Source organism: Ochlerotatus camptorhynchus, unplaced genomic scaffold, assembly GCF_037179485.1.
Source record: "Ochlerotatus camptorhynchus isolate MF236.1 unplaced genomic scaffold, CSIRO-AGI_Acam_v1.1 ptg000105l, whole genome shotgun sequence".
Lineage (NCBI taxonomy): Eukaryota > Metazoa > Arthropoda > Insecta > Diptera > Culicidae > Ochlerotatus > Ochlerotatus camptorhynchus.
In genome coordinates this window covers 2,751,101-2,778,745 of record NW_027040595.1, presented here as the reverse complement: position 1 = coordinate 2,778,745, position 27,645 = coordinate 2,751,101, and the positions used below count along the sequence as shown (strand labels likewise).

The following is a 27,645-nucleotide window of genomic DNA, read 5'->3' as shown; positions in this document are numbered from 1 at the left end:
TTTAATCACCCCACAGGAGAAAGCAAATGCGATCGGCAAGCATGTCGCTTCATTGTATTTGCTTGGCTCGACTATCCAAAGTCCGCTCGAAGATCAGGTTGCGCAATGCGTTCAAAACCTAGATGCCTCCCCTTGTGTCGTGCCTTCGGCGGATATGATTACAGTTAAACAAATTTGCTCAGCGCTGAAATGCACCAAGAACATGAAGGCTCCCGGGTTTGACGGTATATTCAACTTGATCTTGAAGAGACTCAGCATGAAAGTGCAGTCTCTCTTAACCGCTATCTTCAACAGATGTTTGGAACTGCACTACTTTCCAAGCATCTGGAAAGTAGCAAAAATCATACCAATCCGCAAACCCGGTAAGGATCCAACATTGTCTTCAAGCTACAGACCAATCAGCCTCCTTTCAGCGCTGAGCAAATTGTTCGATAAACTCATTCTCAATCGCTTGCCCAAGTTTGTGGAGGAAAGCAACAATCTCCTTCCGGAACAGTTTGGATTCAGAAAGGGGCACTCTACCAATCATCAGCTAGTACGGGTGATGAATAACATCCGAAGTAACAAAGCTGTATCCAAGTCCACAGCCATGGCCTTGTTAGAAGTTGAAAAGGCGTTTGACAATGTTTGGCATGACGGACTTGTGTACAAGCTTTGTAACTTCAACTTCCCATTACACCTGGTTAAAATCACCCGTAACTACCTCCAGCAAAGGTCGTTTAAGGTATCGTTGAATGGTTGTCTTTCAGACACGTTTTCCATCCCAGCAGGAGTCCCGCAAGGCAGTCTGCTGGGCCCCTTGCTTTATAGCATTTACACTTCCGACATTCCTCCCCTCGGAGACGGTTGCGTGTTTTTCCTGTTCGCAGATGATACCGCAATAGCCGTCAAAGGAAGGATGCCTCGTGAAATAACGAACAAACTTCAACGATGCCTTAACGCCTTTGCTGATTATGCCACCACGTGGAAAATCAAAATCAATGCCTCCAAAACACAAGCGATCATGTTCCTCCATAGGCAATCGCCCAAACTAAAACCGGCTCCATCTTGTACTGTAATCATGGATGGCACAAGGGTTGAGTAGTCCGCCGAAGTAACCTATCTCGGGATGTTGTTTGATGAAAAGCTTCCCTTTCCGTGCGCATGTAGAGAAAACTATAGTCAAGTGTTTTGCCTTGGTTAGATGTCTGTATCCGCTGATTTACCGCAGATCCCGCCTCTCAAGGGTGAACAAACTGGCCGTCTACAAACAAATCAGAGCACCTGCGATCCTCTACGCAGCTCCGGTGTGATGGTGGTTCTTGATCGTCCTTTCGACACTAGAATAACAAATTTACACGAAGAGGCAGGCATTGCCAAGATAGATTCCAGAATAAACGAAATTAAGACTAAATTTGCACAAAAATGTAATTTATCAGAACATGCTTTGATAAGCAATTTGTATATAGTAGATTAGGTGTATATAGTAGTTGTAGGTTAGTTATAGTTGTAAATAGTAGTTATAAGTAGTCTCCTTTTTCAAATTTAAAACAAACCAATCCCACCAAGGTGGTCATTCTTAAAACAGGCCTGATAGGACTAGGAACTGTAATTAATAATAATTGAAATTTCAAAGGAATTAAAGTTGAAAAGACGCGTCTGTGTCACTTGATAAGTAATACATGTAAACCACACAAATTCAAGAAATATAGAACATTAAAAGTAAAAAAAAAATGATGGTTGAGTAATTCTGAGCTGGATGTCCAACACGGATGAGGCTGTCGAGCTGTATGTCGTTTGGAGCGAGGGTGACACGCTTGGCATAGATGACCGACCCGCAGCGACTCAAGAAGAGCTACTGATTCCGATCCATAGCATAGCAGTGCAGCTTCTTCCTCCTTTGATGGTTGCTTATGTGGGCTCTGCAGCTCGCTGCTTGCAGACAGCCTTTCGTTGTTACTGGAGAACAATTTTCAACGCCACACGCCAAAAGCACTGCTACTTCTGCTACTAATTTCGACGACCGAACACCACCACACAGTGGTGTGGTCGTTGGAAGCGTGTGGTTCTGAGTATGGCGATGAGTGTGCAAAATATTACGCAATTCCATCCTCCCTATTCGCACGCGCCCGAGAATCGGAGGTGAATTCCACTTCGACTTGTTTCGTCTACTTACTACTCTCTGACGGCTGTGCTGGGGAAGCAGCATATGCATGTAGGTAATTGGTGGATTTGTTAGTTAATTCGACGCTTTTAGACAATGCTGGAAATTTCCCAGTTTTTCAATAGTTTCTTGTTGAAAATCAACATTCGGATGCGTAGCCATATTTCTGATCGATTGGTGATAAAATTATTGAAATTAGACCAGGGGCAGCTGAGTTATTATCGTTCAAAATCTTTCTTAATTTGTTACATGTTCCATTTTCGGTTTTCACAAAGTGTACCCCCATATAAAAATCAAAGACGTAGTCCTACGTCAAAAAACTTATATTGCTGAAACGGTTTGTTGGTGTCTTGAGTAAAGTTGTAGATAGTATTTTGGAAATAATGTTAAAAATATACACTGCAAAAAATTCGTTTGTTTCAATGAAAAAAAATATATATGTTATAAAAAAAGCCTCATTGAAGTTCATAATGTTTGCAATAAACTGGCAAAGTTTGGTGATGGTAAACAGAAAAACAAAAAAGTAATTTTTTGTTTTTTTGAAAATTTCACGGTTTTACATTTTTATTTAAAACACATGTTTTTCAACCGTGTATGTTTTTTCAAGAATTGCATTTTAATTTTGCACAGCTTTCCCGAAGACACCATAGCAATCAAGCAAGCCGTTTTTGCAATATAGGTATGTTTATTTCATTAGTGTTTTTCTACACAGGCCCTATTGAAAAGTTAGGATTCATTACATCTGATACCATGAAAAGCTATCGTTACTAACAAAACTAAAAAATTCGTTTGATGAATATTGAGCTGGAACTAAATAAAAGTGATAAAAAGTTCAAACTAGCGACCCTTACTGAAGAAGCAATTCCATTCAAATTGACGATTTTTTAATTTTCTTTTTTATTCATTGTCTTGAATTTTGCATAGTTGTATCAGTGATCTTAACGGTAATAAGTCAAATACTCAACACTGCAGTAGTGAACACCAAAAACATCTGTCTGTACCTAATGTAGAAATTGTACCTATCGATCTGATACTTAAATGAGTTTGAATGGTGAAAACAAGCAGTTGATCACAAAGATTGCTTTTTACCGCATACATCTTAAAAAGTTATCATAGGAAATAAGTGTAACAGCATTTGGTTAAAAGGTAAGCATAACCTTCAGTTGTATTTCAATTAAATCATTTTTAAAGATTATAATTTTTATTTTATTTTTAATACAAGAAGCAACATGAGTAAACGAGCATGTTTTATCAGGTGCATTCGGCCGTTCGAGGAAGTCAAGTGCTCGAAAGAGCTGAGGAATATTTCGAATATTACCATCCAGAAATTAAAATCGATTGGATATTCTGAAGCATCATGATTGAATACTGGTTTTCGCATTTGCACGTCTTGCCGTCTTCGTGTTGATAAACAAGCTCTTTTCATCTCAAACGAGGAACAGCATGTTGCCGGAAGCTCAAGGATGCCAACTACAGTGATAGTACCTGTCGTACCGAGCTATGAAAGCCTTACAACTGTACCACCAATGACATCAGTTACTTCATAGAATTCACTCAACCAGTCAACATCGAGATATTCAACCGAGGCATTGCAGGAATCCATGTATCACCGATAGACGTGGGAAAACTCAACTACATCCACTACCCCGAAAAGAAGCACCGTGAAATCAACGAAGGTATTAAAAAGAATCTTTTCAACTTCGAGTCTGAGGCTGACGAAGTGAATGAACTCAAAGAAGTTTTAGAAAACATGAAGGAAAAGTTTTCCAATGCATCCACTGCAAGAAGTGAAAAATTATTAATTTTATCGTTATTGCCTTATTCATGGTCAACACAAAAAGTTATGGATCAATTTAATGCTAGTAGATATATTGCAACAGAGCTTTTTGCAATCTGAAATGATGCGTAAAAAAAACTGCATTTGAATTTTTCGAAAATGCATCAAAGTAAATTGAACCTTATTGCTAAAACAGCAATTTGCCTCTACTTGTCTGCTTGTAAAACACCAAAATTTATCCACCTATGGTAAGATTGAATCCTTCTTATAAATTAGGATAGGATTTTATAAATCGAATCATGAGATTTGACTAAAGCCAGTTTCTGGCCACATCACTTCAGGTGATAGCCCAACGCTATGGAACGACGGGGTGCCGACGCTTAAGATGGCCAAAGGTGACGAGATTGTTGTCATTGCTGACACCCTCGTCTTAACAGTAGGAAAAAGAGAAAATGCTACAACAGTTCTAAATCAAGCAATATACATTTTCTGGCTAGCGTACCTTCGTCAATACTTAGGTTTGGAGGTCCACCATGGAATTCAGTGCCGGAAACCAAATTGAATCAAGCGAAGTTGAACAGAACGTTCAGGAAGGCCATGCGAGTTGTGAGTGCATTCGAACCATCTCGTCGGAAGCAGTAAGCAGTAAGGGAGCAGTTCCACGCCAACTGACGAAACATCACAAAATTGTTCACTAGGGACAATGAACCAAGTTTATGCCAGGATTTTTCAATAAATCATAGCAATATACGGCTAATCTAATCTAAATGACGTCTGATACAAAGTTGTACAGTAGACTGATGCAAAATTTGAAATTTTCGCTCTACAGTGTTCAAACGGTTTCAAATCGGGTCCTGATTAGCCTCCGAAAGTTTAAACTCATTTGATAATAAACTGACTTGGCACAAAGCATTTGAAGTTTATATGGAAATTACTATGAAAAAACAACACTTTTTGTTCATTGTCTTCTAGCCTTTTTACATATTGTACTGTTAACAAATTATATTACTATTCTTATGAGAGTTTTTATCAGCTATAACTTTGCAGAAAATCGTTTTCAGTCAAACGTCAAATTAAATAGTTATTAATTGTTTAAGAGAATAGCGGCGCCGGTGGTGTAGTGGTAAGCGTGATTGCCTCTCACCCCAGCAGGCCTGGGTTCAATCCCAGTCGGCGCCGCCGGGATGTTCTGAGGCAAAACATCTCTGATCACGTCTTCCTTCGGAAGGGAAGTAAAGCCGTTGGTCCCCGGTTCATGAGTTGGTGGGTCGATAGGTAGGGTCCAGGTGTGGGAGCTGCCTTCCTGGCGTCGGTAGCATTGGTGCTCAGCACGGAAAACAAGATCGACGGAAAACAAATCCAAGGAAAAAAAAAAAAAAAATTGTTTAAGAGATTGATAATCTTATGGTAAGATTAAGCAACTGTATTGTGGGCAACACTGTATTCTGCAGTGTGACATAGTAGCCATGATTTTTGTCCTCTATTCTACGCGCCATAATCACTAATGTTGCCTGCTGAACAGTTGATTGAGCATTATCATAAGACATCAGTGACTTGAATCACTATTAATTTTTGTTTCTTACATTTGATCGAAAAGTAATCTTTAACAAAGTTGTAGCTGAGAAAATTTTCAATAAGCTCAGCTATCGTTTTCTAAAGTAGAGTGAACTGGTGAATATTGAGATAGATATGAACCGAAATTATTGTTTCTCCATAGTAATTCCCATATAAACTTTAAATAGTTTGTGCCAAGTCAGTTTTTCACTAAATGAGTTCAAATTTTGGGAGGCTAATCAGGGTCCAATTTGGAACAGTTTGAGCACTGTGGAGCAAAAATTTCAAATTTTACATCAGTCTATTGTACAGTGTACATTAAATAAAACTGCCTATTATAAAAAAAAACCCAAGCACTTTTTAGCAAAACAGGGATTTATTTACCAACTTTTTAAGATATAGTCAATTATTAAATTTGAAATAAAATCTCCCGATATAATAGAATAATCAGTTTCTTTAAGTAGATTTTTCCTCAATCAGTGTTCGGAAAATCTCAAAAAGTCAAATCTCGTATGTGAGATTATTGACCAATGAGCTTTGCCTTGCTCCTCAGCTGCGCAATAATTACCGATGAGATTTCTGGATCACAAACTTTCTGACATTGGAAAACTAACCAAACATACTTGAGCATGCTATCAATTGATGTTTGGGTGTTATTTATAAGTTTTAATCTGGAACGAGTTTTTTGGCATTGTGATGAGTATGAGTGCGTGGATATGCATGATAATCTCAATGGTAAATTCACACGGGAGTAAATTCTCTCAGGAGGGCTCAATGAAGGAAATTTTCCGAACACTGCCCTCAATCAAAAACAAATATTTCACAATTGATAAATGTTTGAACATTTTTTTTCAAAGGAAGCTTTGAAATCGTTGAAACTAAACGAACAAATGTAAATAAATTCAAATGTTGTCACCGTTCCCAGTAAGAGTATACTCTGCTGCATATTCCTCAATTTACCACAAAACATAGAGCAACGAGGTGCATGCCTCGGGTATGTTCTCAATAGTGTTAAAAGCAACAGCTGATTAAGCTGAACCAAATTAAGCCTACGTTAAAAAAAAGAACCAACAAAACACTCAGTCTAACTTTGTGGTTCAATCTTTGCGGTCATGCATCTTATCGTAACGTTGCTGTGGCTAGTTTGGGTGCCGTCCGTTCTACTGACGGACTCAACATACGACGATAAACACAACTCTTATCAACCCGGACAATCAATCGGCATACTGGTGAACACATTGAATAAAATTGTCAACGCTCCATCGTACCGGGATCAGCCAAACCAAAACCCCATATCGGCCTTCACATCCTGGCTGCCCATCAACGAACAGTGGGAGATTGATCCAAATGCTTTATCAAAAGTGCTAAGTGAAACAGTAAAGTGATTGATTACAAAATGAGAACCATGTTAAAGATTAAGTTGAATCGATTTATTTAAACTTGATTTTGAGCTTACAAACCTTTATGGCTTTTTCATTTACTAGAAAAGAATTCAAGTGCGTGCGATGACGGTATTGCTGAATCTAACCCGGATGGTTCCAGTCCCCATGTTCGCATTGGGGCTGACAAAGTCCTGCAAAGTTTCCACGGTTGCCTCGGTGCTCCGATCGAAGGGGTAGCCCATGGCTCGAGTATCCGGATAGAGCTTATCGCGCAAACCGCAGAACGAGTGAGCGTCGTCACATGGGGCAGCGCTGTGGGGTGAAATGCTTCCGTTAGAGTTTGATTGATCGAGAAATTTGAATAGAACTTACGGATCCTGGGTTTGGTTGACCGCATCGATGGTATAGTCCGAAACCATGGCAAAGATGTCGAACTGGACGCCATCACCAGTGGCTCCCTTCGGTATGAGCATGTGCTGTGGCCATCCGCAACCGCAGAATCGGAACTGAGCCAGTGCGTTGGCGTTGGTGGGCGTGGAGCTCGTTCCAACGGCACGGAACGTTCGCTCGTACGGGATCGTCACGCTGGATTGATCCGAACGGCGGACGATCGTATTGGCACCGGGGTTCACTAAAATAGGTGCTAGAACCTATGATGATTGATCAAGAGTTATGATACTTCTAACCATTATGCGAATTATTCCGAACAAATTGTCTGTGGCTGCAACTCATCCTGGGCAATTTTCATAATTGTTGTATCAACATACCAGGTCTGATCAATGACGCAGCTCAACCTCATTCGATTTTCTTCGGACTTAGTCGCGATTGTATGTCAAAAAATGGTCTGTCAAACTGGGGCCACATTGCGTAGGTCGAAGCGAAAACTTTTTCATACAAGCGTTGGTACAAACAAAGATCGTTTTGAGCTGCGAAATGTGGTCCCTGATTCGAGCTGCTTGTTTTTGAATAATAAGGCCGGTACAAATCACAAGTTTTTCATTTGTCACTCAATGCTCGCCACCAGTCGAGGGGGGGTAAATCAAAAAAAATATTCTAAATTTGTTTTACATCGCACCCAAACCGTACATTTCAAACGTTTACATTGCTTCTTAGGTTTTAGTTTTATACTTCTTTGAAGCCGTGATTTTTGACAGTAATGCATAACAGGAGAAATAAACATTGATTTTATTTTGTGTAACACTCGGGTTATCAACAAGACATTTCGCTCATAAGTTTTTTCATCCTTTCAAGGAAGAACATTGGTTTTATTTAATGTTGATCAAAAGGATCAAAGCAACAGATTCTTGACTTTTGATAAATTCCGGGTAAACCATCAAGCGGAATACCACAAACGTAATAGTTTTTATAAAAAAAAATCTGTTTTCTATAGTTCCTCCTAATTCAAATATAACATGGCAGAACAGGAAATCCAAAATGATATGAAAATGATTCTATAACATTCCCCAGAATACTATTCCCCAGAATGTACCATTCCCCAGAAAAGATGATAAAATTAGTAATTTGCCACATTTTTTTTTTTTTTTTTGTTATTTGATATTATATTTCAGTTTTATATTACAGAACAGCTTAATATGCATATCTTATTCATTACTTTTATGGAACTATGTATTTCCAAACCATTTTATAGCTCTTTAGAAAAAGACAACCTTCAAGTTTTCGAGCCATTCGTTCATGATTTTAAAAGTCAAAGGGTTTATTATGCAATCCAATTCAACCAGTCGGAAACTGTTAAACCTTATCGAAGAATTGTTCAACCTGAGTTGAAGAATTTCTCGTGATGGATTAAAAATATCGGTGCATGGAACGTTGAACTACCGATTACAAATTTATAACATTATTTCACACGTTATTATCCCAAATGGGCATTACCCCGTATCCCTAGTCTAGTCTAGTCTAGTCTAGTCTACACATACACAGCCAGTACTTGAAAGAATCCTGGAAAATGATACATCTATCATTTTTCTTGTCATTATTAATGCCTGCTGCACATCAAGGATGTGAAACAAACAATAAAGCGGCCAGGCCTACTGTGTAGCGTTTAGTTAATTTTTGTGGAAGTGAATGTTTACCATGTCTACTTAATAAGTATAGACAGTGGTTAACATTTAATCCACAGGTAATCAAAGAGCGGGGACATACCGTACCAACCGCTCCGTATGCAGGATTTGAAAATAGGCTATATAAATCGTTGGGAGTGACAGAGCTAAGAAAGTTAATGTACACTCCTTGGTTGTCCGATCTCCTGGGATGGAACACAGGTATTTACCCCTTGTGTTCGAGCGTACAGTCCTCCCTCCGTACAAGCGTGGACGGCACCGCCAACCCACTGCCATCCCTCAATCGATCCAGCCGACCTCAGTCGAAGGACAACAGAGAGCGGTGTGCGGACGTAACCTATACGGAGGGAATGCTGTATTCGCCTAGGTTATAGCGCCCTTGCTCGCTACCATTTTCTTCTAGCGGTTGGGACCTGAGCACTAACTCTTGTCCTAGCCCTATATGGCATATGGTTATAGCGCCATTACTCGCTTTCTGAAAAGAGAAGAAGGGAAGGGAAGGAGAGGAAAAGGACTTGGGAAAAGGAAATGCGGAATTCCTTTCCTCATTAGTATTTGTATCGTCAACTTTTATGAAAACTATATAAATCATTTTTCCTTGGTCAGAGGTATTATTACGACATTTGAATAAGATTGTCTTATCATTTGTTATTCAAAATTTAATGTTATAATGATCAACATAGCTTTGGATTATCCAATATAAATCGGTAACACTGTCCTGCAACCGATGATTTTTCTAATCCGAAAACTAAAAGTTACGAAAAAGCACTGATGCCTTCATTAAGTTCCACTTTCACGCGACGTTCAATGGTTAAACAAGTAAACAAGTTATTAAAATGAAATCACGTTCCCGAAAGCAGTCAACAATGTATCTTAAACCGGATCAAGCGTGCGCCCTATTTTTCTAAACATTCCGACGCGTTCCGCCCAATATCTATCAATTACGTTTTTCTACAATAGTAGCCTGGGATAAATCCTAATTCGACCCACACGTGTTTGTTGTAAAGTTATATTCTGCCTAATATCAGTAGTCAGTAGTCATTAGGAAACCTGTTACTATATTACCACATATGTATCCTTCTTTCATGAATTTGTTTTACGAACATGATCTAACACAACCTTTTTCTATGACAAAAATGGGCATTAAAGGGTGTCCACGATGAAATTGCCACACTATGAAATTGCTCTAACTTTTTAACCGTTGGGTAGAATTTAATGAAAATTTGGGTGGATTTGGTTCATAGTGCATTATTTACATCCTGCAAGTTTTAAAGTCCTGTGATCAAAACTCGCGGAAATGGAGTCGAAAGAACAGCTCGTGCGTGATAAAATCTTGCGCATTCATCACGAGAACAAGGATCTCTCGCATCGTTCCATCGCTAAAACGTTGGGAATCGCGAATTCCACGGTGTCGCGAGTGATTAAGCGGTTCGAGGAACGGTTGACCACCGATCGGAAGCCCAGAAGTGAAGGAAAAAGTATTCCGTACAACACCAAAAATCACAACCGCGTAGTTGGGGCCTTCAACCGAAATCCGAACGCCTCCGTTAGGGATGTGGCTAAGAAGCTGCACCTAAGCCGAAGTTTTGTCCAGAAGGCCAAAACTAAGGCTGGGCTTCGAACGTTCAAGGTACAAAAGGCCCCTAATCGCGACGAGAAGCAGAATAAGTCCGCCAAAACCCGTGCCAGGAAGTTGTACCTCAGCATGCTGACGAAAGTTGAATGCTGCATCATGGACGACGAAACATATGTGAAGGCCGACTTCAAACAGATCCCCGGCAACCTGTTTTTCACGGCCAAGGATAAGTTCAGCGTTCCGGAGCATGTCCGCACTCAGAAGATGTCCAAATTTGCGAAGAAATTCCTGGTTTGGCAAGCCATCTGCACGTGCGGGAAGCGGAGTGCACCTTTCGTGACCCAGGACACGATGAACGGACAGGTGTACATAAAAGAGTGCCTCCAGAAGCGGCTGCTTCCTCTCCTGAAGGCCCACAACGTCCCAACAATCTTCTGGCCGGATTTGGCCTCATGCCACTACTCCAAGGACGTGCTGAAGTGGTATGCGGACAATAAGATCAATTTCGTGCCGAAAATGTTCAACCCTCCCAACACTCCGGAGCTCCGCCCCATCGAGAAGTACTGGGCGATTATGAAGCAGCACCTTATTAAACGACCTAAGGTAGTGAAGACAGTCGAGGAACTGAAGAAAGTATGGGTTTACATGCAAAAAACGGTTGATTCACAGGTTGTGCAGAATCTTATAGCCGGGGTTAAGGCCAAGGTGCGGGCATTTGCGTATGGACTGTAAATAAAATACGAGTAAAATGGTAAAATGAAGTTTAATAGTTATTTCTCAATCCCTGGAAATTTGATGGCAATCGGATGAAAACTCGAATTTTGCGAATCAATTTTGTGTGTCGCAATTTCAACGTGGACACCCCCGTATCCCTTGCGAAAAACTATTGATTATATATTTTCCTTCTATATTAAAAGAAGGGAATATTCCCTTTTTATCGTACATCCAAAGAATTAATTATTTCCTTTTCTTATAATCACGGAACACATTTCCATATAAACTAGCGGTGTCATCAATGCACCGCGTAGCAACACATCGGACCACGCAACCACTCCAGTTCATCGAGCATCAAGCGTCAGCAGAAATTAGAATTATGCAGTGCTAGCAGAAGTAGGGCATAAGTATGACCGCTGAGGCAAAATTCAGTCAGTTCAGTTTTAACATTAAGTGAGAAGTGTAATCAAATGGTTTAGTGCAATAAAAGTTTTTTTTATAATCATTATGAGAACCGTCTCGTAATTGGCGCAGCCGTCCGGTCTTTGTTGAAAAGTGCGTGAAAAACAGTGCAAAAATACGGATTCGTAAATCCGAATTAAAGTAGGCCCGCGAGTAACACAGTGAGAAGTGAAAACATCCGATTTCATCCGAGTGGTGGTTGGAGTAGAGGCTTCGCCGCACGTCACCAGACAACAGAGGAACCCGCGACACACGACAGCAACCAAGGTGAGTACCTCTTTTGTGTTCTCATCGCACGACAAATTAAAATCGATTTGTACGTTATACCCGTTCTGAGAGAGAGGTGTACCGTAAAAGTCAGTTCAACTTGTCGTAAGGAATAAGGCCGTTCTTAGAGAAGCTTTTTTCCTAACCAGAATTAGCAAAGTTCTTAGAGAATTGCTATTTTGGAAGATTCAGACGAGTTCTAAGAGAACGTCTGATTCTAAATAATAAATCACCCCCTGAATGCCAAAATTCAAACGTGAGATTAGTGCTTTGAAAAGAGCAAGAAAACTATTCTCCAGATCAGAATCTTCTGATTCAGAAGAGAGCGATTCTTCCCACGAATCAGGAGAGCATTCTCACATACCAATTAGGTTTCCATTACCCTTAATTGAAAACCTCGAAATATCTTCAGAAATGGAGCAATTAACTCACCAGCTCGCTAGCATTATGCAGCAGCTAAAAGAGTTGAATGAAAATCAAAACCGTCAGCAGCGAGTGATCGACAACTTGCAAAACGTAGCACCTGCGGTAGCACCCGCAGAACAGCAAAATCATACTGGTGTGAATCTGGAGCACCTATATAAAATTCCAGACCCTATTAAATCCTTACCTGTGTTTGAGGGTAATAGGAAACAGTTGTCGGCATGGCTGACAACAGCCGAAAATACCTTAAATTTGTTTAGTGATCGCGTTAATGATACCCTTTTCAATATGTACGTCACCGCGGTGACAAACAAAATTCAAGGGAAAGCGAAAGACATTATTTGCCTTTCTGGTAACCCGCAAGACTTTAATGCCATAAAAGAAATTCTGACGAATGCACTCGGGGACAGACAAGAGCTGTCCACGTACAAATGTCAACTTTGGCAGAACCATATGAGTGACGGAATGTCTGTCCAAAAATATTACCAAAGGACGAAAGACCTAGTTCAAAACATAAAAACGCTGGCAAAGCAAAAGGAAATTTACAAGAATAGCTGGCAAGCTATTAATGAGTTTATCGATGAAGATTGCTTAGCTGCATTTATCGCCGGCTTAAGAGAACCCTATTTTGGGTACGCTCAGGCCGCGCGGCCAAACGACATCGAGGATGCCTACGCATTCCTCTGCAAATTCAAATCCAAAGAACTAACCGCAGCATGTATGTCTGATAAATTGCCTTCAAGAAAACTCAGCTACCAAAATCAACAAAAATTTAAAAACCAAAATCAACAGAATTCAACATTCTCAGAAAAGACTTTTAAAAGGAATTCTGAAAATTCCGAAAAACCGGAATTTAAATCTTCAACAACACCTATGGAAATCGACCCCTCAATCAGAAGTCGATTGACACTCAATAAAAAACTCATAAATAACCAAGAATTGGACTCTGAACATGATTCAGAATCAGAAAACGAATCAGAACAAGAGGTTGCAGTAAATTTTCAAATGAAAATCAATACACAAAACGAAACATGAATTTTCTCCCTTATCTTGAAGTAAAACACCCAGAAACAAACAAAATTATCAAACTTTTGATCGACTCAGGCGCAAATAAAAATATTATTTCCCCAGGTTTACTCACTCGTCCAAAACCCATAAGTACTTCTATCACAAATGTTTCTGGAAATCATACAATTGAAAATAAGGGAAAACTAAAAATTTTTAAGCACCTCCCTCCATTATCATTTTATGAATTTAAATTTCATGAATTTTTTGACGGTATATTAGGCGCAGAAACACTTGCAAGATTTAAGTCAAAACTTAATTTTGAAACCGAAACGCTACTATTAAAAAGAGAAAACATTAAATTTTTTAAATTCTTCCCCTCTAAAACACCTGAATACCATCACACAGTAACTTTGAAAACATTAAATAATGGTGACTGGTTTGTCCCCGAATTTCAAAATTTGAATAGCAACTCCTTTGTGAAACCGGGTTTATACAGAGCAGAGAATTTTAAAACTACTATTAACATTCTAAGTACTGAACAGAAACCACCAGAATTTTCGAGTCTCCAACTCACAATAAATAATTTCGAAACAATTGACCCTATCCCCATGGAATCAACACATAAATTGAATTACGAGGAAATAGGCGAACTCATCAGGACTGATCATCTATCTTCATTAGAGAAATCAAAACTAATTGATCTGATTTTAAAAAACCAACAAGTTTTATTGCGCAAAGGAGAAAAATTATCTTCGACCACTGCTATAAAACATAAAATTATAACCGACAATGATGCTCCGGTTTACACCAAAAGTTATCGTTATCCACACCATTTTAGAAAGGACGTTGAAGAACAGATCCGAGAAATGTTAGATAACGGTATAATTTCCCATTCTACTAGCCCATACTCCTCGCCGATATGGGTAGTACCAAAAAAGCCAGATGCCTCTGGTAAACGTAAAATACGTGTCGTTATCGATTACAGGAAACTGAACGAAAAGACTGTAGACGATAAATACCCAATGCCACAAATAGAAGACATCCTCGATCACCTTGGAAAGTCTGTTTATTTCACTACGCTGGACCTTAAATCTGGATTCCACCAGATCGAAATGGATCCAAAACACAGGGAAAAGACAGCATTCTCCACTGATAAGGGCCATTTCGAATTCACACGAATGCCCTTTGGTCTGAAAAATGCCCCCGCCACCTTTCAGAGGGCAATGAACAATATACTTGGGGATTACATAGGCACAATTTGCTATGTATATCTTGACGATATTGTTATCGTTGGACGAAACTTGAATGAACACTTAAAAAATCTAGCTCTTATTTTGACGAGCCTTTCAGAATTTAACTTAAAAATTCAATTAGACAAGTGTGAATTTTTAAGAAAGGAAGCTGAATTCCTTGGTCATATTATCTCTGAAAATGGCGTAAAGCCAAACCCCGAGAAAATAGAAAAAATTTTAAATTGGCCCATTCCAAAAACGGAAAAAGAGATAAAACAGTTTCTTGGATTAGCAAGCTACTACCGTCGTTTCATTAAAGATTTTTCAAAAATTACTAGATATATGACGAAGTATTTAAAAAAGGATACTACCTTAAACCTTCAAGATCCACAATACATAAATACATTTAATTCACTAAAAAACATCATTTCAACCGATCAGGTACTAGCATACCCACAATTTGACAAACCGTTCATTTTAACAACGGATGCGTCAGACCACGCATTGGGTGCAGTGCTTTCGCAAATGCAAAAAGGTATTGAAAGGCCTATAGCATTCGCGTCAAGAACACTGACAGACACAGAGTCCCGTTATGCTACCAATGAAAAAGAAGCATTAGCCATAAAATGGGCTGTAAACAAATTTAAAGCTTACCTCTATGGTGCCAAATTCACCCTCGTAACCGATCATAAACCATTGATATTTATCAAGACATCTGACAAAAACCCCAAAATTCTTAGATGGAGATTGGACCTTGAAAATTATGACTATGATGTAAAGTATAAGGAAGGACGAGCTAATGTAGTAGCCGATGCCTTAAGTCGACGTCCTTTGGAGATTAACAATAACGAAACAAAGATCGAAAGTAACACAAATTCTTCCACTGCAGGCAAAAAAGACGCGCTTACCGAGCGCCCAGTCAAGGCTAATTTAAACGAAATTTATACTGATAATAACGCAGAATCTTCCATTTTAGGTACCAACGAAGACATACAACCAACCATATCTATAGAAGATGAACCATCCGACGATAACGATACAATTCACTCTGGAGAAGATTCTAATGATTTTTATATCCACTTTGTAGACAAACCAATAAACTACTACAAGAATCAACTAATATTTCGGACATCAGGGCTTGCCACAGTTATCCAGGAAACGTTATTTGGAAACCATAAGAGGACAATCGTAACACAACCCAACTTCACGACGCAGGACATAACACAATTTTTGAAACTATATCATAATGGTAAGCAAACGGCTATTTTAGCGTCCGAACCTATCATGCTTCTTATTCAAGAATCATTCAAACAACACTTTGACAAGAAAGGTCATTTTGTTTTTGCAAGTAACCTTGTCGAAGACGTGCAGAACGAGGAAAGACAAAATCGTTTAATAGTAAATGAACACGAGAGAGCCCACAGAGGCATTGCAGAAGTAATGTCTCAGTTAAAACGTTCTTATTACTTTCCAAAAATGCATAAATTCGTTAATATGTACATCAATTCCTGTAAGATTTGTAACAAGCATAAATACGAGCGCAAGCCGTATAATATTAAAATCTCCCCGCGCCCTATCACTGACAAGCCCATGGAACGCGTACACATGGACATTTTTATAATGGACAATTGTAATTTTCTATCTCTCATTGATTCTTTCTCCAAGCATGTACAACTATTTTATATGAAAGCTAAAAACCTCATTGATGTTCAAAAAGCCTTAACTAAGTATTTCGTTTCATTTGGCATACCAAAACTGATAATAACAGACCATGAAACTACATTCCAGTCCATTCAATTCAGGAACTTTATTTCACAAGCAGGATCGTCTTTAGCCTATGCATCGTCGTCTGAGTCTAATGGCCAGATAGAAAGGACACATTCAACTATAATTGAAATATTTAACAGTAACAAACACAAATTTGAAAATATGGGAACAAAATCTATAGTAAAATTATCTGTAGCCTTATATAATAATTCAGTTCATTCTGCAACTTCCTTCACCCCAAACGAGATAGTCTTTAACAATAACAATAATATGAATCCAATCGACATAGTCAATAATGCCGAAAAAGTTTTTCGAGAAGCTAGGATAAACATGTATAAGTCACAAAACAAACTAAGGAAACAAAATACGAATAAGGAAGACCCCCCCACAATCGAAGAAAATCAGGAAGTCTTTGTAATCCCTAATATCAGATCAAAAAGACAACCTAGGGCAAATGAAACTAAGGCACACGATATTACCCATAAAACATTCAAAAACGAACGAAACATTAAAAGACATAAAAACAAAATTAAAAGGCTGAAGAAAACGTCCTAACTTTAGAAATCTAAATTACAGAACACTGGAATATACCTATGCCGCTACCTTATCATCATTGTCTTGGCTGTTATAGTAACGACAGAATCAAAAATGGAAATACGGAACCTTCATCAGGACCCAATACTTTTAGTACAACACAAGGAATGCAAAATTCAAACAGGCTTGATAAAAATTGTCCATCCAATAAATATTACCGTCATTGAAACAAATGTAAATCTAATTAACAAAATAGCTAGGAAATTAGACGATAATTTACCAATTTCCCAGTTGGTCATACGAAAGAGTAGGGAGCTGCATAGTAACCTTCTGCAGATAAAACCAGCGGAACGGAAAAGGAAAAGGCGCTGGGATGCCCTAGGATCAGCTTGGAAGTGGCTAGCCGGAAGCCCTGATGCAGATGACCTCCGCATCATTAATAGAACAACAAACGATCTCATCCAAGAGAATAACCGACAAATTCAAGTTAACCAAATGATTTCAAATAGAATTGCCGATATCAGCAACACAGTCAATCAACTTATTGCTCAGCAGAACTTGGAAAGCAAAATCTTGCTCGAGGAATATGAAGCTATCAAATTACTGCTGTATATGGACACCCTTAATAGCATCATCACGGAAATCCAGGACACAATACTTAGAACGCGTATTTCTCTACCCAACAATAAACTACTTACTTTAAAGGAAATTTTACATATTGAATCACTATTGCATGAGCAAGGAATTAAGACACGATACCCAGAACAAGCATTGGACTACGTGAACCCGAAAATCGCAATACAAAACGATTTACTACTATACATTCTGGAGATACCAGAACTACAGAAATCTCAATCAGAAATCATCCAAATCTTTCCGCTAATCGTCGACGATACCATCATTACCAACCTACCAACATTTGTAGTTAAATCAAATCATGACATCTTTACCACTTCACACCCAGAAGAATATATCCAACGGACAACATACATGCAATTATTGGAGGATAATTGCACACACTCAATGATTACGGGAATCATAAGCCATTGCAATGCAATGAAGGAAATTAACACGTTTACTAGTCTGATTTCGGACAACAGCATTCTTATCAATAACGCCAAAAGTTTATACATGCATTCAAGCTGTGGACCACACAACAGGACCCTTTCAGGAAATTTTTTGATAAAATTTTTCAATTGCAGTATAACAATAAACGACCAGATTTTCACATCACAAGAAGAATCTGGTAGCACCAAGGAACTGCAAGGCGCATTTCCCAGTTTAATAATCAACCGAACTATAGTAGAACATCATGACATTCCAACGCTCAGCATCTTAACCAAGGAGAACCGACATCAATTGGAATTTATCAACCTTAAGCAATACAATCATCAAAATTGGATTTTCGGCATGCTAGGAGGGCTGTCAATTTCAACAGTCGCTATAACAGGAGTAATTATCTATGTGTGTTTTCGGAAACGAAAGTTCACCATCAAGATTCAACAATCAAAGTCAAGGAACAAAAGGCAGAAGTCATCAGAAGTCACATCCGACAACAAACACAACAAGGACGAGGACGTCCTTTCTTCACCCCCCGGAGGAATCACGGAACACATTTCCATATAAACTAGCGGTGTCATCAATGCACCGCGTAGCAACACATCGGACCACGCAACCACTCCAGTTCATCGAGCATCAAGCGTCAGCAGAAATTAGAATTATGCAGTGCTAGCAGAAGTAGGGCATAAGTATGACCGCTGAGGCAAAATTCAGTCAGTTCAGTTTTAACATTAAGTGAGAAGTGTAATCAAATGGTTTAGTGCAATAAAAGTTTTTTTTATAATCATTATGAGAACCGTCTCGTAATTTTATATTTTCAAAAAAAAAAAAGAAAACCCCTTGATCCATTAAGAAGTTTTACTATTTTTTATATACGCGAAAAGAGTGACTATAATAAACAAAAATAGTCAATCTAATACATGGCATACTTTTTCTGGGGAATGGTACATTCTGGGGAATGAGATTCTGAGGAATGATTTTCTGGCGAATGGTTTTCGGAGGAATGGTTTTCTGGGGAATGTTATAGAATCTATGAAAATACCTACTTGTGAATTTAAATCCAGTTTCCTTTATATAAAAATGTGCATGCTTCAATAAATGTACCATCACGTATGAATTCAGCAATGTTCTTTTCTTTAAAATCTAAGCCTATTTTTCAAAGGACGAAGCAAAAACCCAACTGGGCTGAACAGAAAACCCGATCTTCCATCAAAACACGTATTTTTGAGAATTTAAACTCGGTTTTCACAAAAATTCAAAAATTCAACCCTGACGTTTGGATTCAGCAGGGTTCATTCTATAAAATCCAAGTCTATTTTTCAAAGATCGGAGCCGAAATTTAACTTGGCAGAACACAAAATCAAAGTTTATATGAAAATACGTACTTTTGTGAATTTAAACTCGATTTTCTCAAAAATTGAGAATATCAACCTTCACGTATGGATTCAGTAAGTTATATTCTATAAAATCCAAGCCTTGTTTTCAAAGAGCCAAAATTCAGTTCGGTAAAACAGAAAAATCAAAACTTTATAAACAAAATTACTTTTGTCAACATCAACCAGGTTCGTCCTTCACGTAAGGATTCAGCATATTCCATTCTATAATCTCTCGCACAGCAATGTGAGTTCCCCTGCCACTGGAAACTTTCTTATATGTTCCCAGTGCACAAAATAGGAGATAAACGGAATGTCATAAATTATCGTAGAATCACCTCCCTGTGTGCCTGCTCAAAACTGTTCGAGATCATCATAAATGGTGCTCTGCTCGCACGCTGCAAAAATTATATCGACACAGAACAACACGGTTTCTACCCGAAGCGCTCCGTGTCCACAAACCTGGTGCAGTTCACTTCTAACTGTCTGCGATGCATGGATTCAGGATGACAAGTCGATGCTGCGTATATGAATCTAAAAGCTGCATTTGACACGGTGGACCATAATATCTTAGTTGAAGATGCTAATTTCAAATAACAGACTGTAGCGGTAATTTTTATACGATAGATGGAGTAGATGAAAGCATAGAGTTGATAGTTCCGTTAGAGTACGGCAGTGTGAAGATTGTATATAGATATTAGACAAGCGAGCTAGGACAACTTTTAAGGAAGGTACAAATCGGTTTTTTCATCTCTCTTTACCAAACTCCCCCTTTGGAGAGGGATGGTGAGGGGTGTCCCCCCCCCCCCCGCCACCACTAGCAAAAAGAGATGATAACCGACCCGCTCATGTACCAACTGTGTGTTTGAAACAGTTCTACCGATTTTTTACCGCACTTCAGTTGTTATTTGAAGGAAGGCATCCAGTCGTAGGTTTGTAAATTGCAACTATTGTTTACCCCTACCACGATATGTGCTCCTGTCATAATATCTTGCCGGCCAAGCTGGAGATACTTGGCATCTCGTCAACTGCTGTGGATTGGTTCAGATCTTACTTGGTGAATCGCTATGTACATGTCAAGATTGGCGCGTCGGAATCGGATGTTTTCTCAAACAACTCGGGAATTCCGCAAGGCAGTAACCTAGGACCGCTACTATTTTCGATCTTTTTAAACGACGTCGCCTTGCTGATACCATCAGGATGCCGCGTTTTCTATGCAGACGATACGAAAATCTACAAAATTATTAAAAGCCTCTCGGACTGCTGGGATCTCCATAATACGTTAGGTATTTTTGATGGCTGGTGCTCAAGAAATTTGATAAGTCTAAGCATAGAAAAATGTAACATTATTTCCTATCACCGAAAAATCGAACCAATCATGTTTGACTATGTTCTCTACGGAAGCTGTCTTGTTCGTGTAGAGCACATAAAGGATCTCGGAGTTACCTTGGACTGCAGACTCACTTTCAGAATCCACTACAATGACATCATCTCCAGAGCTAATCGACAATTGGGCTTTATTTTCAAAATTGTCGACGAGTTCCGTGACCTGCTATGCCTCAGGTCACTCTACTGCTCGCTTGTGCGATCCTTATTGGAGTCAAGTTCAGTTGTTTGATGCCCTTTCCATGCTAGCTGGATCACTAGAATTGAATCCGTTCAACGCAAGTTTGTGAGTTATGCTCTTCGTTTCCTCAACTGGCGTGACCCAACAAACTTGCCACCGTACGAGCAGCGTTGCCGTCTCCTGGGAATCGAACCATTAGAGGTGAGACGGTCAATTGCTCAAGCTATGTTCGCTGGAAAGCTGCTTACAGGTGACATTGACTGTCCAACACTGCTGTCACAGCTAAATATGTATGCCCCTGAGAGGTCTCTTCGTCAACGCGACTTTCTGTTTTTGGAACCAAGGAGCCGGAATTATACATAACACGAGCCAATTCGAGCAATCAGCCGGCAATTCAACAACTTTTTTTTATATGTTCGACTTCAATGTATCAGCTGACGTGCTTCGTCATCGGCTACTTGGCCGTTTCGGTACCGTTGACCGTAACTATTTAGTTTAAGTTTTATTCATTTAGACAATAATTGTCAGTTGAATTTTTCAATAAACAATAAGCAATAAACAATATGCAGAAATTGCTACCTCAAACTGTATAAACCCGCAGCCGAAGAGCCCACCGCTGGACGATCCGGAGTTCCTGCTGTCAACAGCCAAGGTGAATATTGTATTTCAAAATGTATTTACATTGGTAGCCATGAGTCAAACAAGCATGACGTCACATTATAGCATTCTGAAAACTTTGTAACTTTAGGCTTAAATGTAGTGTAGTGTTTACAGTAATGTCAAATATGTTTTTTTTAACTTCATTTTCAGAGTCACTAGAAGCACCTAGTTTACAATCGATCAGAAGTACTGACAGTGTGCCTACTAAAAACGATGATGAAATCACTCAGCAACTCAAGAAACAGTTTCTAGAAACTCATGATAATAATGAGAAGTATCGCATTCTCTTGACTTTACCTAGAAGCTGGTCGGTATATAAAATAACGAAGGAATTCGGTGGTTCGCATTATATGGCGGATCTGACCAAAACACTACAGGAGGACAAGGGGATAATGACGACACCAGGAAGAAAGCTGAACAGGGCATCATTAGCAGAAGAAACTTTATCACTCGTGCGTGATTTCTATACCAGTGACGAAATAAGCCGAGCCTGTCTAGGAAAACGCGATTACAAAAAATGTTGATGGTAAGGTTTATATACAACGAAGATTAGTATTGTGTAATTTGCAAGAAGTTTATGCCATTTTCAAGGATCAATATCCCGCAACTAAAATAGGGTTTTCAATGTTTGCAAGTAACCGCTCTAAGCATTGCATTCTGGCAGGAACGAGTGGCACACATACCGTTTGTGTGTGTGTTTACCACCAAAATGTTAAATTAATTTTTAAAACTCTTCAAGATAGAAAGTCACTTCCAGCTGATGTGAAATCATTCTAAGACTTGTTTTTTTTTTAATTCTTTGCACCAACTCCAAAGAACAGTGTTGGTTAAAAATGTGTGAACATTGCCTAGGTATACAAAATTTAACTTCAGAAATGGTTACTATTCTGACCGATGGCAATGTGGAATCCTTAAAATTTAAACAATGGCGTCAAGCTGACCGTTGTATCATGGATTTAGTGGAGTGGAAACTCAAGAGTTTATAGACATGTTTTTGGAAAAGTTATCCAATTTATCACCACATAATTTCATCGCTGAACAACAAGGTAAATACTAAAAATATGTCAAAAGTAACATGAAAATAACGGAATGCATAATAATATGGATTTTTCTGAAAACTTTTCATTTGTTGTACATGATGCTGTACAAGGATTGGGCAAACGCACAGTGCACTATACATCCATTTGCTATTTATTATAGAGATGATCATACCAAAGATTTAATGTTTGCTAGTTTTACTGCAATCGCGGAGTTTACCAAGCACAACCATGTTCAGTTCATTTATTCGTAATTAATTGTATAAATTTCATCAAGAGTAAGATACCCAGGCTTAAGAAAATTCACTTTTTCTCAAATGGATCAGGCAATCAGTACAAAAATAAGATTTTTTTTTTTCCTTGATTTGTTTTCCGTCGATCTTGTTTTCCGTGCTGAGCACCAATGCTACCGACGCCAGGAAGGCAGCTCCCACACCTGGACCCTACCTATCGACCCACCAACTCATGAACCGGGGACCAACGGCTTTACTTCCCTTCCGAAGGAAGGCGTGATCAGAGATGTTATGCCTCAGAACATCCCGGCGGCGCCGACTGGGATTGAACCCAGGCCTGCTGGGGTGAGAGGTAATCACGCTTACCACTACACCACCGGCGCCGCTACAAAAATAAGATGACAGCTTTTAATTTATGCCACATGAAAAAAGATTTTGGTATAGATGCGGAGTGGAACTTTTTCGCCACATGCCACGGTAAAGGTCCATGTGATGCTTTGGGAGGAGTCTTGAAACGAAATGATGCTAAAGCAAGTTTGCAGGGACATCACATTACAACCATAGAGGTAACTCTAAGACCAGAAGGTCCCGATGGAACGAGCTCAACTTTTTGGCTCAGCTCTGGTACTATCTTCGGTCCCAAGTTAATCGTTGCACCCCTCGAAACAAAGGAAAATCCACTAACCCCTCATTTTATCTGTCAAATTTTCATAGCGAATCAAAACAAACATAGTGTAGTACTGGAATTTATACTAGAATGGGGTACGTTAGACGATTTGCTTGGGACCAATAGGCTAGTCAAGTAGTGAGCCAATTTAAAATCGTTAGTTTCGTATTGATTGTTGTTACAACTGCTAAATAGCTTATACATGGGCAATTTCTAAAATCGATTGAAAAATGCACTTTGGCTTTTTTTTCAGACACAGATCATAAAGTGATGGAAAGAAAACTTAAAACCCGTTGTAATCGTGTCAAACAAATTTCCGGAACACAGTCATATCATAGTTTTTGGGCCAGAAAATTAAAATTATATTATTTTGAATCGATTCTCGTTCTCGGAAGAAGAACATTCTGTAAAACTTTGAAAGTATCTTTTAAGCATGTTTTATATCTACAAATAAAAAAAAAATAAAAAAAATTAATGAATTTTATTTCAAACCAGCCATATGCATAGTTGGAAACCATAAGATTGTCTTATCAAAGCATTGATTCTAGTCCAAATATGAACTAGATATGGAGTTCCAAACAGTCCGTGAAAGATGTACTACCCAAATTTAATATAAAAATATTCAATTTGAATTCCTATGCTACGAATCACTGTAGTAATTATTATTTACACATAATATTTCTAAACATGATAATTTCAAAAAATCGTAACCCAAAAACGAAGAAAAATACATCTCTGATTTTTTGATATGTTGTGTAGAAAAGCCAAAATTAAAAAAAAAAATATAAAAACTTGTTACGTCCATTGTCTACAAACCATGAAACCGATAAAAAACAAATACAATCAAAATTCTTCAATACAAAACCCCAATTTTCAAAAAAAAACAAAAAAATATTTTTCCTGGAAAGTATTTTTAGTAAACTTTTATTTGATGTTTTGATCATTCGAATCGGTTCAATAGCTCAAAAGTAATGATTTGAAAAAAATACCATTTTTGGAAAAAAAAGAAAAAAAACGATTTTTGGTCCACTCTAACATGGAAATGGTCACCCTATAAAAAAAAATAAAAAAATACCGGTCTTATATTTTTCGATTAGGAACAAAACTACCATTTGTTACGAAATTTTGAGAACCACTAAATCGTTTTGCTATGGAATGGTTGTATAATAATAAAATTAGATTTTGAATATGTGTCAAGCAATATATAAAATATAAAGAATGTAAAATAAACAAGTATTACAAAATACAAAAAAGCTCGATTTTAGTTATCCTCAGTACATTTGACTCATTTTAACTTTTGATACTTTATTGGAATTGAAACAAACACTTTATTTTGCACCATGGAATGGCTTGACGCAATATGTAATGCTTTAAAAATATTGGTAAACTTAAATAATGAGTCAATAGTCAGAAAAATCAAAGTTTTTGAACATCAGACAGTTAACAGTTTTCTTGCAATTCTAATCATTACAATGTTTTTGTATTTTCCTGAACAAAGGCTGAACAAATTGAATCATTAAAATATTAACCTAAACATGTTCCATCATCGAAGAGCTGGAAATAAACTATAAGATTTAAATTAATAAATTAAGCCTAAACGGAGGGTTCGCGAACACAATAAATTCCCTCATCACTTATATTCCGTATCGGATTAAATAAGTATTTACAAGTATACAAATAAATATATCAACAAGTAATGTGTGCCCAGCCAGCATTTGGTCAGGCTTCAGAAACCTGTTTCCTACCTAGCTCCTATCAATCGAAATTGTTACCCATTATCCTCGAGCCCACCACGAGTAATTGGTATCCAATATTAACCTACACACTTAGTTTTTTCTACCGAGCTCGGCTGTGCAAATCTCGGCAAAATCGTAGTTTTACTGAGATCTCAGCAAACATTTCAATTGATTCAGCTAAGCATTAACCGAGACTCAGGAATCAAATTGCACTTTTGCTGAGATCTCAGTGAAAGTTATTTTTGCCGAGATTTACACAGCCGATCTCGGTAGAAAAAAAATAAGTGTGTAGATTTACTGTTGTTTAAAATGTTAATTAAAAAATTACGGATGTTTGGCTCCGCAAAGTGTCACACACGACTGAGGCTAGTTTTAAAAAAAAAACAAGTAATGTAATTTTCTCTCCTGGAAAGGAAAACTGGAATGGTTAATTGCACTGTCATATAAACGTTAAACACACATTAGAGAAAATCAAATGATGTTACGTTGATTCTCGCAGTTGTGTTTTGATCCTGTTTGGTTTAACATTGAATAATAACAATATAGTTATTTTAGCTATGCTTCTAAATTAGTTTATAAAAAAGCTGCAAAATTTATGTTTCACTTTGCTTGCATATTTTCCAGTCGTTGTCTGTAGTCGTTGTATATATAATTCAATATAATTATTCATTGGATTTAAAATTTAAATTCTAATAATTGAATATTGTCATATTTGCATTTAAAAAAATATTGTCCAAAACCCTAAATAAAATATACAGTAATGAACCCAATTTCGTCAGCCCTCTTTTGATATTTTTTTCTAATGTTCTACGAAGCCTCTGCACTTTTCCAGTGGTCTTATTGTACCAAAGTATACATTAAATATCAACCTTGAAGATTAATAAGAAATATTTGGAATTGAGGTTATGTTTTTTTTTTCCTTTGGTTTGTTTTTTCCGTCGATCTTGTTTTCCGTGCTGAGCACCAATGCCACCGACGTGCCAGGAAGGCAGCTCCCACACCTGGACCCTACCTATCGACCCATCAACTCATGAACCGGGGACCAACGGCTTTACTTCCCATCCGAAGGAAGGCGTGATCAGCGATGTTATGCCTCAGAACATCCCGGCGGCGCCGACTGGGATTGAGCCCAGGCCTGCTGGGGTGAGAGGTAATCACGCTTACCACTACACCACCGGCACCGTTAATTGAGGTTATGTTAAATTATTGATAGATAAATGCTTGATGCAGGGAGGGGTTGACAATATTGGGTCATTACTGTAGTAACAACAATAATAACAGTAAGTTAAACATGACATTGTAATAAAATTTCTCATCCAAGATTAAACATTTCTTGAAGTAGCTAACAACTGGCAGGCTTTTCTCCTTTCTGAATATATGTGCTTATTAAAAATATAACATTAAAAGGAATATAATAACTAAATTGATGTGTCAACTTATAATTTCTACTCGGTACATTACATGGAGACTGCTTAATGGTCTTTCGAGATTCTGGATGACATTATTTACATTATTCAGCTACCACTATAATAATTCCGCAACTATTTGCTGTTTTATATAAATTAATAAATGATAGAACAATCTTCAACTGGAACGTACTCACCAAATCAATACATCCGGGAGCGCATCCTCGATTCCTCCTCTAGTCACCCCCAAACTCCTACTTCAGTGACTCCAACCACACAATAACCCAATATCACTTCTCCCCCTCAACTCACTCCCCACACAAAAACAATGCACATCGCAAAAACCCAACAATATTGGCGTTGACGGCACCGTCGAAAAATCGTCTTTTCTAGAAAAGATTGACAGTTTCTTATGGGATTTTTCGGTGGAGTGAAAGGATAGTACGAAGTCCGCCATGTTTCACGCACAGTCTGACGTTTGCTAATGGATTTTTTTTTCCATAGGAGTAAAGAGCTACAGAATCGCCGTCAACGCCAATATCCGCGCGGTCAAGTCACACCGGCAACAAAAAGAAGCACGAAAACACCAAGCACCTATGCAACCGGAGGGGGGGGGGGGTCAAACAAAAGCACAAATCCCTCCAAATAAAATAATCGCCCAAAACCAATTAAGCACCGAAAATTCCACGCCAACACCCTTATCGAACAACTCGACAGAGCGAGCAGAAACCGAACTGCACTGCTAGACGGTCAAGCAGCGAATGAAATCGTTATCTGTGCAACAATAACACATAAAAGCATGTTAACAAGAACAAGAAGTTTAAAATTATGACCAAAACTTGATGTTGTACGATTTCTGTCAATTTTCAAGTGTCCATGGTTGTAAATACTCCAAAAGCTTGCATTATTCATGAGCTTGATTTGAAAATTAATTATAAATATCGGATATACTTTAAGAGATATGTCAGTTTTTAACACTTTTTCTCCAAA

At 38.3% G+C, this 27,645-nt stretch overlaps 1 protein-coding gene across 1 annotated transcript in view; it reads right to left on the bottom strand.

Moving 5' to 3' along the window:
* Window positions 1-6,915: 6,915 nt before the first annotated feature.
* Window positions 6,916-27,645, bottom strand: part of LOC135699305 (phenoloxidase 8-like) — a 35,934-nt gene continuing 15,204 nt past the window's right edge. The window contains exons 3-4 of the mRNA XM_065219549.1: window positions 7,229-7,487; window positions 6,916-7,168 (exon numbers count right to left, since the gene is read on the bottom strand). Of these exons, the coding sequence (XP_065075621.1) occupies window positions 6,967-7,168; window positions 7,229-7,487 (461 nt within the window). The 3' untranslated portion in view covers window positions 6,916-6,966. The remainder of the gene's footprint in view (window positions 7,169-7,228; window positions 7,488-27,645) is intronic.